Source organism: Seriola aureovittata, chromosome 14 (genome assembly GCF_021018895.1).
Source record: "Seriola aureovittata isolate HTS-2021-v1 ecotype China chromosome 14, ASM2101889v1, whole genome shotgun sequence".
NCBI classification, from domain to species: Eukaryota; Metazoa; Chordata; class Actinopteri; order Carangiformes; family Carangidae; genus Seriola; species Seriola aureovittata.
The window spans coordinates 11,392,720-11,408,636 of record NC_079377.1 but is presented as its reverse complement, the minus strand read 5'-3'; the positions used below and the strand labels follow the sequence as shown (position 1 = coordinate 11,408,636).

At 36.0% G+C, this 15,917-nt stretch overlaps 1 protein-coding gene across 5 annotated transcripts in view; it reads right to left on the bottom strand.

The window, feature by feature from the left end:
• The window catches only part of khdrbs2 (KH domain containing, RNA binding, signal transduction associated 2), a 78,535-nt gene that overhangs the window by 44,925 nt on the left and 17,693 nt on the right, over positions 1-15,917 (bottom strand). For all 5 annotated transcript variants that reach the window (XM_056394609.1, XM_056394611.1, XM_056394607.1 and 2 more), the window contains exon 2: positions 7,400-7,527. In XM_056394609.1, the coding sequence (XP_056250584.1) occupies positions 7,400-7,527 (128 nt within the window). The remainder of the gene's footprint in view (positions 1-7,399; positions 7,528-15,917) is intronic.

The window sequence follows — 15,917 nt, the reverse complement described above, 5'->3', positions numbered from 1 at the left end:
CAGCGGCTACAACACAAGGCCAGCTGATTTTCCAAGCAACAGGAGTCGTAGCAGCGTTAGCATGGAACAGCTAACTCTGTGAGGAGAACAAAGGAGATACCAGCAAGCAACACAGCCAGACAGGACTTTATTCCACCAGGAAACCCCCCAAACTCACTGGACTTTACAAGACACTGGAAAGGACCTCTTTGCTTGTTCCAAGGATTGGGTAACGTTAACGGACTGGGCCTTACCTCTCCCAGCACAGCATAGCACCGCATAGCTAATCAGCAGAAGTCTTAACTTGTTAATGTACTTGTTGATTGATGTCTTGTTGTTGCAATGTTTGCTTAGGTTGTGGTCAGTCATACAGTTAATCGAGTACTCGTATGTTCGCACACATAGCAGTACGTCTCAGTCCTAGAACCTGCATGAAGCTAACCTTCCCCCTCTAACCTGGTACCATTAGATTACATGAGCTAGGCTAACAAAGAAACTCACACCCTCCCTCTCACACACACTAGGTGGTCTCAGCGGCCATTTTAGTAGTTTCTTTGTTTACCGCCATCTTTGTAGTCTTCTTTGTTCAGGTCATGTGGTCACAGTGACCACTTTGAGTCGGCCATCTTGCCTTTGTCTGTGTCCCCACAGACACACACACACACACACACACACACACACACACACACACACACACACACACACACCTGTATATGCTAGATTAGACATTGTACTTTACTCTGCTCCATTGTAAATAAATGCCTTTTAAGTATAACTACTGGTGTCTTTAATGTTGCACAAGCGTGAATATTGCCAACCTCTACTCGGTAGAATTCCAATCCTTCAACTGTAACTTACTATTGATTTGGTAATTTGGTTATAGTTAGTAAGCTAATGATTAATCAGAGTTCCAGATTAATGGTAATAAATTGAGACTAAAACCATATTGGCTATTTTGCCTATTAGTTTAGGCTGGTGCCCCGTGAACTTTAATTCATTTTAAAGATATTATTTAATATTAATATTTTTAATATTAATATTTCCTTAATTTGTGATAGCCAATAAATTGATAAACAACCGAAATCTAACATATTTGGTGTCCAGCTCATGAGGTAGAGTACTGTTAACATAATGGTGCCGCCCGGGTGAGGCCGAGTACTAATGATGCCCCCGTGTGAGGCCGAGTAATAATGATTTCCAGTTACTAATAGAGCTCAGACCCAACAGTAGTGATCACATTGTATTGCAATGCTACAATGTGCACATTGCCTATGAATCCTCATTCCATTCTGTCTTGGCAGATAATATACAGTAATTCACAGTTAGTTATTTCATCCATTATTAATGTGAGATATTAACATGGGCAGCTTTAAAGTGAAAACAAAATGCTTTTGTTTTACATTTATTACTTTATTTTTGACGTCACTACTTCACTACTGCTGTGATGAGCCCCTTTCTGTCGTGCACTTCATCTTAAGACAATAATGTCAATCAGCAGCACACTTAAAAATCAAGTGAATCTGTTCAGCGTGAAGACATTTTCCTCGATTCGGTCAAATTAGAGTGCGCACAGCATACTGAAAGCTGTATCTCATATGGAGCTGGGGCACAGTGTACAGTATGTGGGGAGGTTTTTAACATGGGGAGGCATTTTTATCTTTATTATATCTCATGAGCAGCACTGTGGCAGACAAAGCCATCACACAAACACTGACTCAGTGGCATCCCAAAGTGGAACTGTGATGCTATCATACAAGTGCTTAATTTTAATTCACACTCAGTGCTCCCTGTGCTGTATTCAGCACTTATCTAAGCAAAACACCTTTCCACATGATAGGGCTTTCTTTGGGACACTGACATCTCTGGGCCGACAAAAATGGAATTTCTCTATGGGTAGAGCACAGCTGTTGCACTATTTAAAGGTTACAATAACCCAAGACTGATAAGCTCGAAATTGTGGCACCCACAAGGACAAAATACAATTTAATGTGTTGCGGGCTGTGTATGCACCTGCAGAATGGATAGTTAAAGCAAATACCCTACAGAGGTGAAATAGCTTGTTTAAATGTGACAGAGCAGGAATAGGCCCATTATGCTTTTGAACCAAATCAAATTTGTTGTAATTAAAAGAGAAAAAATCTTCTTTTTTTTTTTTTTATAACATTCTCAACCAGCACCGGACTCACAAACAGTATCAGCCATTGAAAATCCATTTCATGCCCAAAGGTTATAAGATGCTAATCAAGCTGTCTCATTAAACAGCAGAGGATAAATTCTACTTAAGCGATAATGAAAATGACGACGCTGATTATCTTAATCATAATTTTTGCTTTAGTAAATGGTGATCTCAGCATGCAATTTCAAGACTTCCATAAGCGTCCTGTGAGAGCATCGTTTGTTTACATGTCAATATGGGACAGGTACAGATGTGCCTCTTCTTCTGCTATTGACTGAGATCAACCCTGTTTTCAAGGTTTCTTAACTTTTTTCAGGTGAGATTAAACATAGAAAGTAATGGTAAGGTCATTGGAGGAACGCTCCAAGGCCAGATTCCTTTATCTCGACAGGCTGTAAAACGACAAGAGACCTGACGTAGATTTTACAGAGAGTGGTGCACAAAACACACAAGTAATCCCCTATGAATGATGCATGCAAGCGGGGCCAGTCCATAACAAGATCCATCATCCTTTTAGACTTTATCCAAATAGATCTGTGGTGTGGCAGCTGCAGCCTAACCAGCCAGATTCATACACCTCACACATTTTCCTGCAGGGTTTCATCACAATTAAGTTACTTTCAATTATACATACAGTATACAGACATACTGTGGTGGACAGTAACTGAGGTACATTTAAAGTACATGTTATGAGGTATATGTACTTTACTTGACTTAGACTCTACTCCACTACATTTCAGAGAAAATACCTCGCTTTTTATGCCACTATATTAATTCAAGACCTATTTTACCTATTTCAATTTAACATAAAAAAACAACAACATATGAAAACTTTATCAAATATGATGCATTATCATAGATTAAGAAAACAAATGAGTAAATGAAGTAAGATATTTAATGCAGGACTTTTTTTTATATTATGTTTTTATGTTGTATCATTGTTACTTTACCTTTACATAAGTAAACTATTTGAATACCACTGCTGACATTAATTCTACAGTTTTGCTGACAGCAGCAAAGCTGAGATAAACAAGAATCCATTTCCTTTTTTGTTTTTGCCAAAATGTTCTTCTGTCAGATGCAGTAGAATATTCTAATCACACTTTTACAGAAGTTACAACTGCGCTGTTGCAAACCCCTGGAGTAAGTGGAAGACACTGACATTTTAATCCCTCAGATTCATTTTGCAGTGTAGACTTTTCAACTACATGAACGTGGTTATTAATTATAATTGTTGTGTCACAAGAGTAAGTGATTTTAAGTAGTTAATTTCATGAATAAGATACATAATGTATTGAGGTTGGTGGTCATGGTTAACTGTGCTGGTCCAGTATTTTATGTCCATTGACTTCTTACAATGTTTAATTCACTAAAACAAGAACAAACATCGTATGCCCGCTCACTGCTAAATAAATGGTCAAATGAAATTAAATATTCCTGTAATCTGCTGTGTTTGCATTGATTTGTCTGTGGATGCCATAGTTATAAGAACCTATTATGTATCCACACGCACACAAACATACAAACACATGTTGTGTGTGATGCTGTGTGTTTCGCTCACTCATTCACTTTGTGTCACTGTAATGATTAACCCTGTGTATGCGCCCGGGGCTTGTTTTCTGTGATATCATCATCACTGCAATCCACCTGAACAGTGAAACTATGTATCATCACAGAACAGGACTAAACAGGCTCTTTTCTCAGCAGACATTTTCACTTGTCATAGCAGCAGAAGCACATGTAGAACTAATAACATTGCATTGCACTGAGGTGTGTCAGCAGCCCAGCCTGCACAATACCAGCCTCCCGTAACTGGCCAATGAAATGCAGCCATTATTCACGTTACTAACAACACTTGACACGTCCAAATGTCTCCAGTGACCACGGCCTACAGTGTGTGTCTGTCAGCGCACCGTAAAGAATGACTTCATCACCACTGGCTGTTTCACTGTTAGACGACATTAATCCTCCATGTGTCACGTCGTCACATCCGAAACCCTGCAGAAGAGTTCTCCCAAGTAATAATTTAATTACTTTGAGTTTAATTACTTTGCAGGGAGATGACAGGTGTAAGCGGCAATAAGCACTGTCAGACTGCTGGAACGTGAAATTTATGATATTTTATTCTTTGCTCTGCCCTTGGTGACACTCAGTAAGACTGGACATTATTGAATAGTAGACACTAGTAGAAAATAGCTGTGACACAAAGTGAGGTTCCAATGTGAAGCAAAATAAAATCAATTGGTTTGTGCCTCTCAGAGGGCCAGATGTTGTCGGAGTAAAAAAAAAAAAAAAAAAAAAAATCAAATATATCGATCAGTGAAAACTGGCAAGAATCCATATCTGTGTAGCCACAATGTACAAACATTTTTCATGGCAGTAAAATTAATGTTTATCTCTGTCCTAGCCCATAAATAAATGTATTTAATGTCTTTTACAGAAGCATTAAAGAAAACTGGTGTAACAATATGTGTTCTTTATCTGTCCTGCAGCTGTTTGCAGCTGTTATAAATATGATCTATTTTTAAACAGTATTATCAAAAATGAAATAATTATGCAGTAGGCTGTATTTTTGTCTGAAAACATGTATCTAGTTTAAACTTGAAGACTTGACTTGTGTCCTTGTGGTGTCAAATTGTGTCAAGTGTCAAAACTCAGTTTGGAACTAGGTGAGGTTTTTACTCTTTCCAATCGCTGCGTTACTTTTTTGTTTCCCCTCTCTGCAGGACGTGCTCCTCATCAAAGAGTTGCTTGATGTGGCTAATTACTATTAACTCAAAGTGCAGTGTTACCAAGATGTTTAAGATAGTGACACTGCAGTCTTGTGGGGTGCTGACTGTGCAATTAGGTCGCACAAACTGTTGTCGGACAACTGCTCTGTCCCCCTTAGGACCACTCTGCTTTGCTTACTTTGCAGAACTGGCACTAGTATGCTAATTATACACAACCAGGATTTTGAGCCTGTGTACTGTATATTCTCATGTATGTTGTTTCACCAATACATTTTTTATATATCTCAGTTCTATCCCAGCAGTTGTCTTTTTTTTTTTTTGACTCCAAGCTCCATTGGTTTTCATTAACCATCTAATCAGGAGCTGAGTCACACATGGGACACCAATGCAATTAACCAGCAGGTCGGATAAAAAAAAAAAAAAAAACTATCCCTCCTCTACAATAATTTTTTTTTACTTCTCATTTGTAATCTCCCAGAAGAAATGGGTGTTTGACTTTATTAGAGAGCGACAGACTTGCCTTTCAGTTTGAATGTTAAGTTTTTACTGTATGTGTTTATACTTCTTCATGTAAATCCTGAATCCTAAGCCTAAGATAACAGCATGACAGACTTTTCAAATATTGCTGGAAGTCTCTGGAAGAGTTTATTCTTAGCTTTACATACGGTAGGAAAAATCAGTGTTCACAGTTCGGAGGTACTTCACTGATGCTGTATGGATAGACAGAGAATGCACCTTCATGGGATATCCAAGAGTCACTGTGGGTTTTCTGTTCACAAGAAACTCGCTAAATTGGCAATTTTATAGATTTGAAATCCATTTAATAGAGCGAGGAGTTCCTGAATGCAACTTAATTACTTTCTATGTACAGATCCCAAGGAGGAAACAGCAAATTGATTTCTATGCAGTGTCTTGAAGTGCTCACTGGACTAAAGTACACGGCCTGTCATCCTGAGGGACGATTAAAAGTTTCCCTGTCCTCCTGACATCCTAACATCCTCTGATAAGATAAGACAAATTCAGTAAAGTACATTTAAAAAAAACATCATATGACTGTTCAGTGTTTCTGTATCTAAACGCCAGCTGTCCCATGTGTGTGGTCCCATGAAATAGCAGTGAGATATTGAAACAAGATGCTGGGGCACGATTTGAGAAGTGATTCATTTCAGATCAGCACTTGGATACAAAAAGTGTCAGAGTGTGTGGAAGCAGAGAAAGATGATGGTGATGATGATAGCAGCATTGCTGCAGACTGACAGTGAAGAGTCATAGATTTGGTTTAAAGAAGAAAGGGGCCCTGCAGGTTTGTATATGATCTGAGGCTCAAAACCTATGATCAGATTTGGTGGACAGGAGGGAGATTTAAAGGAAGAGAAATGAGAAATCTTTCCATTTGAAACATTAAGAAAAGTTGTTTTTTGCTCATACTAAAAATGTGGCATAGATGGTGAAACATTACACCCAGCAGATTGATTTTATGGAAAATATCCTGCATCATCTTATATAATTATTTTCATTACACTACCATGCAAGCTGTTAAGAGGCTATGAGTATGAGTAGGCTATCAGTTAACTAATGTACAAAATCAGTTTGTACAGACTTTGAGACAAGATTTTGAAAAGTAGAGTAGATGTAAAAAAAAAAATCAAAAAATCAAAAACTAGCAGCACATATTCGAAAGTTATTTTTTTACTGTGTGATTGAACAATTATGACAGCTGGGCACAAATATATGGTATTTAAAAGAAAAAATTAAAAAAAAACAGTAAAGCAGAGAAAAAAGAGAATTACTCCCTTTATATACTAATGATCTGGAACTGGCAGTGACTCAAACAATGTTTGCAGTATATTATGTATTTTGCACAGCAGGACAAATAATCAATAAACTATATCAAAATATGTTCTGTTGCGGTCTGTGTTGCTACACTGAAGCTGTTATTCTTAGCTGCCTGTTGCACGGCTGTAAATGCAAAGTGAGCGGAGCAGCTTTCCTTGATTACATTGCCAGTGAAGCCTTTTGGTTCTCCACATGCAGCTGTGTGCTGTTGCGTAGCTGCCCAATGGAGCAGCCTCATTAGGCCACATTTCAAACTCCGTCAGTACCGACATCGCATAACTCAGAGTAACTGTGTACTGTGTCATACAGTGATTTATGGTCATTGTTCTTCACTGTACCCTTGGGTGCTTTAGTACGGTAAAAAACTTTCTTTTTTGATGACTACATCAAAATAAACAGACACTGCCCGATGACTTTCTATTAGCTTGTTTGAGGTTTTCAGCGACGAAGGCATTCCTGCAAAAGGTGGAGCAGGTGAAGCTGGAGTGCCCTCACTAAGAGGCTCCATTCACCCATTGACACCAAACATTAATGACACACACATACACATGCTCTGTGTTTTTCAAATGTAGCCCTGCTCCTTGCTGTTTAACTGTTCTGGTCGTTTAGAAATAGAAGCTCAGTTTCTTCCCAAAGAAAAGGAGGTGCAGGATAAGATGTGGCTGTGTTCTCTTACCTTTGGATACTGTTGAACTGGAATGAGCACTCTTTCGGACAGCTTGATATTTTTATTGCTGATGATATCAAGATATTTCTTCATGTCACCATCTTTTCTCAATTCATCCCCTTCATACTTTTCAATCTCTGCAGAAATATAGATAAGAAGATAATTAGTTTGTTAGGTAACTGAAAAAGCATCACTCACATCTTTAAGCCTGCTCTGGAGCCAACTGCAGCATGACAACCAACCAAACAGTGTGATGTTAGTCTGGGGACACATTAGGAGAAATGTAACTAAGCGCTGCATCACACAGTGAATATTTAGATGATTATTTTGGTGTATCAGCTGTAAATATGCTTGCATTGCAAACTTTATAATATGAGATTATCCCGCTGACTCCTGATACGTCCTTTACATCAGGCCCTGTAATCTCATGATCCAGTAATTCCAATCGAAATAACAACAGAGGCAAACAGTCACACTCAGCTTGCTGCGCCTCACTTCACTGCAAACCGAGCTCTGGTGGGCTGTCAGCAGTCTCTGATCCCCACATAGCAAAGGACTTAAACAGATGTCAGATTAAACATATAAAACATTTGATATTAAAGTCATTTGGGGTTCAGATTAGATCTGTGAACTCTCACATTAAGATCATATTTGCAGATCATTGGCTCCAATCAAACTGCAGTATTTTCCCTCATAATTTACTAGATGGACAAATCATGTGCAAATTGGCTCAATAGTCCTCCTGTGTCTCCCCAGTGTTATTGCTAATAGGAAAGAGATGAGAGGTGGATATTACTGTCCGGCTCAGCTTGACAGGAACAACCAGAACACTGATTTTTCTGGACTGATGCATTTTACTGCACTTGGACTGAAAACACCCACAAGACATTAAGCTCTTGAACTGAATCTATCTGTTGTTCATCTTGCAGGGATCCTCCTTGGTCGCTAATTAATACTCAGTGGAATTGTAATTATCAGTCGGCACCACACTTGCTGGACAATAAAAGATGTTCCTGAACAAGAACCCCTCCTGAGCTGCTATATTGAAACTCAAGAGTTAATTTAGGCTGGAGCACTTCACCCTTATCTGAGCTGCCAACAGCTGGTGGACAAAGCTGTGAGGTTAACAAACAGCTCTGGCTCGGACGACTGAATGGCTAAAAATGTTCACTAAAGAAGGAGGTCGAGTGTGGACTGTTATACATCCTCATAAGTGTCTGAATCCGAAAGAATCTTTGTTAAATGTCTGGCTAATTATCAGTTTATGTGGATATTGTGTTGCCATGTTGGCAAAATGGTGCGCACGCTGTTGTGGACTTCCACAACAGCTTAATGATCCATCTTTTCCAGGCAGTCCCAATATTCACTTGTTACAGTTTCGCATGGCCAGAGGTTTCCGTTTTGCACCATGAATTAAGGTAATTTGTTTGGTATTGCTATTGTCTGTGAAATCACAAAGACCAAATTCCAACTTGCATCGATTTCTTCCAGCGTGACACAGTCTCTCTGATTGTGCCTGATTGTTCAGGTAAGATCATTTAAATTGGAACATGCTGTCTCACCTTCTTTGCTATTTCTCTCTAAGACGACTCTTAGCAAAGCTGCAAAACACTCTCAGAATCAGTGGCCATTCAAAATGGGAGAGTGCAATGATTGAATGTGAAAAATACCTTTTTAGGATATTAAGTATGTGAGTCACTGCCAGATGGAAGAGTCTTAACAGAGATATTTGCAGAAGGAAAAGTTTTGTTCATTACTTCTCAGGACTACTTTCTGGATTCTTTATCAAATCTTTCAGGCGGGTAAACAGACTGAAAGACCCCTCTAACCTTTTCTTCCCATCAGCACGGCTGATTCACACTTCGTGACACTTAGCACAAGACAGGTGTCCCAGGATAACAGGAGCTTACAAAATGTGCCTTTTAAAAATAACATTTATGTGGTTTGCCAGAGGAGATAAATCAAACACAACCTGTGGCATACATATTTTCAACTAGCTGTGCTTTATATACAGTAGCATGGTGCTGCATAGGGACAAGCTAAACATACAAAGTATAGGCCTTTAGGCTACATGAAGAGAATGTGTCATTTCATTTGCTACTAACGGGGATCGGGGATGTCAGTCCAACAATTTGTTCCAGATTCAAATATCTTAACTTCTACTTTTTGTCATTAAATGTGATACAGACATTCATGGTCCCCAGGTGATAAATTGTAATAACTTTGATCATCCTGTTCTCTATTGCCATCTTCATGTTTCTCCATGACTTTGGTTAATAACAAAATACTTGCAAAACTAGTGACATTCCCATCACCCTCAGGTGGAATTTGTCTAATCAGGAAATGTTGGCATGCTATCGAGGGACAACATGGCAGCTAAACACTAGCATGTTATCATTGTGATTGTGAGCATGTTAGCATGCTGTTGTAAGCAATTAGCTCAAAACAAGGGCGTAGGTTTCGTCTCAATATTAGTAGGCATAATATAGTTAGGCATAGAAACATCAGAAAATAGGCGTCATAACACAGGTCCATAGCACAGTAAGGCATAAAATGTCAAACAATATCATAATACAGTAAGGCATAAATATCTCAAAGAACATCATAGTACATTAAGGCATAAAAACGTCAGGAAACGTCATAGTATATTAAGGCATAAATATATCAGAAAATGTCATAGTACAGTAAGGCATATTAACGTCAAAAAACGTCATAGTATAGTAAGGCTTAAAATGTCAAAAAACGTCATAGTATATATATAAGGCATAAAAAGAGAGATTCCAAGACTAGAGTCGAACCTACAGCTTGTTAATTGTGAAGCGACAGTTCTAACCACTCTACTACAGTTCCACCTGGTTTCATCACTGTTGTGCGGCATAAAATGTCAAGAAAACATAATAGTATAGTAAGTCATAAAAACCTCAAAAAACGTCATAGTATAGGAAGGCATAAAAAACAAAAAAAAACCTCATAGTATAGTAAGTCATAAAAACCTCAAAAAACGTCATAGTATAGTATGGCATAAAAAACAAAAAAAACGTCATAGTATAGTAAGGCATAAAAACATCAAAAAAATGGCATAGTGGGGTGTCGTGTGGCGTAGTGGTCTAAGCAGGCGCCCCATGTGTAGAGGCTACAGTCGGCCCCGGTTCGAGTCCTGCATCGGGCAGCCGTTGCTACTTGTCATTCCCCCCTCTCTCTTCCTCCCCATTTCCTGTCTCTCTCTACTATCCTGTCCAATAAAGGCACAAAAGCCCCAAAAATATATACTTTAAAAAAAACTTTATAGTATAGTAAGGCATAAAAAAGTCATAGTACAGTAATGCATAAAAATCTCAAAAAAGTCATAGTATAGTTAATCATAAAAACCTCAAAAAACGTCATAGTATAGCATAAAAATGTCAAAAAACGTCATAATATATATGTAAGGCATAAAAAGAGAGATTCCAAGACTAGAGACGAACCTACAGCTTGTTAATTGTGAAGCGACAGTTCTAACCACTCTACTACAGTTCCACCCGGTTTCATCACTGTTGTGCGGCATAAAATGTCAAAAAACATCATTGTATAGTAAGTCATAAAAACATAAAAAAACGTCATAGTATAGTAAGGCATAAAAAAATTTAAAAACGTCATAGTATAGTAAGGCATAAAATGTCAAAAAACATCATAGTATAGTAAGTCATAAAAACCTCAAAAAACGTCATAGTCTAGGAAGGCATAAAAAACTAAAAAACGTCATAGTATAGTAAGGCATAAAAACCTCAAAAAACGTCATAGTCTAGGAAGGCATAAAAAACTAAAAAACATCATAGTATAGTAAGGCATAAAAACAATAAAAAACATCATAGTATAGTAAGGCATAAAAACCTCAAAAAACGTCATAGTATAGTAAGGCATAAAAACATCAAAAAAGGTCATAGTATAGTAAGGCATAAAAATGTCAAAAAAAATATTATACTACATATAAGGCATAAAATGTCAAGTTACAGAGAGAACATACAAATTCTACAAACAAAAATCCCAAGACCCAAACCCTTTTAACTGTGAGGCGACAGTTCAAACCATTCTACTATGGTGCCAACCCATTAAAAATGACTTAGTGTTAAAATGTCAAACAATGTCATAATACAGTAAAGCATAAAAACCTCAAAAAACGCCATAGTATAGGGAGGCATAAAACATCAAACGAAGTCATATTATAGTATGGCATAAAAAGAAATATCCCAAGACTGGATTTGAACCTATATTTTTCTAACTGTGAAGCGACAGTTCTAACCACTCTACTACAGTTCCACCTAGTTTCATCACTGTTGTGCGGCATAAAATGTCAAAAAACATCATAGTATAGAAAGTCATAAAAACCTCAAAAAACGTCATAGTATAGGAAGGCATAAAAAACTAAAAAAACATCATAGTATAGTAAAGCATGAAAACCTCAAAAAAGGTCATAGTATAGTAAGGCATATAAACATCAAAAAACGTCATAGTATAGTATGGCATAAAAACATCAAAAACGTCATAGTATAGTGAGGCATAAAAACATCAAAAAACGTCATAATACAGTAAAGCATAAAAACCTCAAAAAACGTCATAGTATAGTAAGGCATAAAACATCAAAGGAAGTCAAATTATAGTATGGCATAAAATGAAATATCACAAGACTGGACTCGAACCTACATTTTTCTAACTGTGAAGTGACGGTTCTAACCACTCTACTACAGCTCCACCCAGTTTCATCACTGTTGTGCGGCATAAAATGTCAAAAAACATCATAGTATAGTAAGTCATAAAAACCTCAAAAAACGTCATAGTATAGTAAAGCATGAAAACCTCAAAAAACGTCATAGTATAGTAAGGCATAAAACATCAAAGGAAGTCAAATTATAGTATGGCATAAAATGAAATATCCCAAGACTGGACTCAAACCTACATTTTTCTAACTGTGAAGTGACGGTTCTAACCACTCTACTACAGCTCCACCCAGTTTCATCACTGTTGTGCGGCATAAAATGTCAAAAAACATCATAGTATAGTAAGTCATAAAAACCTCAAAAAACGTCATAGTATAGTAAAGCATGAAAACCTCAAAAAACGTCATAGTATAGTAAGGCATAAATTCCCCAAAAACATCAAAGTACAGTAATGCATAAAAACATCAAAAAACGTCATAGTACAGTAAGGCATAAAAACATCAAAAAACGTCATAGTATAGTATGGCATAAAAACAACAAAAAACGTCATAGTACAGTAAGGCATAAAAACATCAAAAAACGTCATAGTATAGTATGGCATACAAACATCAAAAAACGTCATAGTATAGTATGGCATAAAAACATCAAACAATGTCAAAATACAGTAAGGCATAAAAATGTCAAGAAACGTCATAATATATACATAAGGCATAAAAAGAGAGACCCCAAGACTAGAGTCGAACCTACAGCTTGTTAATTGTGAAGCGACAGTTCTAACCACTCTACTACAGTTCCACCCAGTTCCATCACTGTTGTGCGGCATAAAATGTCAAAAAACATCATAGTATAGTAAGTCATAAAAACCTCAAAAAACGTCATAGTATAGTAAAGCATGAAAACCTCAAAAAACGTCATAGTATAGTAAGGCATAAATTCCCCAAAAACATCAAAGTACAGTAATGCATAAAAACGTCAAAAAACGTCATAGTACAGTAAGGCATATAAACATCAAAAAACGTCATAGTACAGTAAGGCATACAAACATCAAAAAACGTCATAGTATAGTATGGCATACAAACATCAAAAAACGTCATAGTATAGTATGGCATAAAAACATCAAGAAACGTCATAATATATATATAAGGCATAAAAGAGAGACCCCAAGACTAGAGTCGAACCTACAGCTTATTAATTGTGAAGCGACAGTTCTAACCACTCTACTACAGCTCCACCCAGTTTCATCACTGTTGTGCGGCATAAAATGTCAAAAAACATCATAGTATAGTAAGTCATAAAAACCTAAAAAAACGTCATAGTATAGTAAGTTATAAAAACCTCAAAAAACGTCATAGTATAGTAAAGCATAAATATCTCAAAAAACATCATAGTATAGTAAGACATAAAAACCTCAAAATACGTCATAGTATAGCATGGCATATAAACATCAAAAAACGTCAGAGTATAGTAAGGAATAAATATCTAAAAAAACATCAAAGTACAGTAATGCATAAAAACGTAAAAAAACGTCATAGGCATATAAACAGCAAAAAATGTCATAGTATAGTAAGGCATAAAAACATCAAAAAACGTCATAATATAGTAAGGCATAAAATGTCAAACAATGTCATAATACAGTAAGGCATAAAAATCTCAGAAAACGTCATAATATATATATAAGGCATAAAAAGAGAGATCCCAATACTAGAGTCGAACCTACAGCTTGTTAATTGTGAAGCGACAGTTCTAACCACTCTACTACAGTTCCACCCGGTTTCATCACTGTTGTGCGGCATAAAATGTCAAAAAACATCATAGTATAGTAAGTCATAAAAACCTCAAAAAATGTCATAGTATAGGAAGGCATAAAAAACTAAAAAAATGTCATAGTATAGTAAAGCATGAAAACCTCAAAAAACGTCATAGTATAGTAAGGCATAAAAACCTCAAAAAACGTCATAGTATAGTAAGGCATGAAAACCTCAAAAAACGTCACAGTATAGTAAGGCATAAAAACATAAAAAAACGTCATAGTATAGTAAGGCATAAAATGTCAAAAAATGTCATAATACAGTAAGGCATAAAAATCATCATAGTACAGTAAGGCATAAAAATCATAGAAAACGTCATAGTATAGTAAGTCATAAAAACCTCAAAAAACGTCACAGTATAGGAAGGCATTAAAAAACTAAAAAAACGTCATAGTATAGTAAGGCAAAAATATCTAAAAAAAAAATGACATTGTACAGTAAGGCATATAAACCTCAAAAAATGTCATTGTATAGTAAGACATAAAAATCTAAAAAAACCTCATAGTATAGTACGGCATAAAATGTCAAACAATGTCATAATACAGCAAGGCATAAAAATATCAAAAAACGTCATAATATAGCAAATCATAAAAACCTCAAAAAACGTCATAATATAGTAAGGCAAAAATATCTTTAAAAAAAGACATTGTACAGTAAGGCATAAAAATATGAAAAAACGTCATAGTATAGTAAAGCATAAATATCTCAAAAAACATCAAAGTACAGTAATGCATAAAAACGTCAAAAAATGTCATAGTACAGTAAGGCATATAAACATCAAAAAACGTCATAGTATAGTAAGGCATAAAAACATCAAAAAACGTCATAGTATAGAAAGGCATAAAATGTCAAACAATGTCATAATACAGTAAGGCATAAAAATCTCAGAAAACGTCATAATATATATAAGGCATAAAAAGAGAGATCCCAAGACTAGAGTCGAACCTACAGCTTGTTAATTGTGAAGCGACAGTTCTAACCACTCTACTACAGTTCCACCCGGTTTCATCACTGTTGTGTGGCATAAAATGTCAAAAAACATCATAGTATAGTAAGTCATAAAAACATCAAAAAACGTCATAGTATAGGAAGGCATAAAAAACAAAAAAAAACGTCATAGTATAGTAAAGCATGAAAACCTCAAAAAACGTCATAGTATAGTAAGGCATAAATTCCCCAAAAACATCAAAGTACAGTAATGCATAAAAACGTCAAAAAACGTCATAGTACAGTATGGCATAAAAACCTCAAAAAACGTCATAGTATAGTATGGCATAAAAACATAAAAAAATGTCATAGTATAGTATGGGATAAAAACATCAAAAAACGTCATAGTATAGTATGGCATATAAACATCAAAAAACGTCATAATATAGTAAGGCATAAAATGTCAAAAAACATCATAGTATAGTAAGTCATAAAAACCTCAAAAAACGTCATAGTATATAGGAAGGCATAAAAACCTCAAAAAACGTCATAGTATAGGAAGGCATAAAAAACTAAAAAAATGTCATAGTATAGTAAAGCATGAAAACCTCAAAAAACGTCATAGTATAGTAAGGCATAAAAACCTCAAAAAACGTCATAGTATAGGAAGGCATAAAAAATTAAAAAAACATCATAGTATAGTATGGCATAAAAACATCAAAAAACGTCATGGTATAGTATGGCATAAAAACATCAAAAAACGTCATAGTATAGTATGGCATAAAATGTCAAACAATGTCAAAATACAGTAAGGCATAAAAATGTCAAGAAACGTCATAATATATATATAAGGCATAAAAAGAGAGACCCCAAGAGTAGAGTCGAACCTACAGCTTGTTTATTGTGAAGCGACAGTTCTAACCACTCTACTACAGTTCCACCCAGTTTCATCACTGTTGTGCGGCAAAAAATGTCAAAAAACATCATAGTATAGTAAGTCATAAAAACCTCAAAAAACGTCATAGTATAGGAAGGCATAAAAAACAAATAAAAACATCAAAGTACAGTAATGCATAAAAACGTCAAAAAACGTCATAG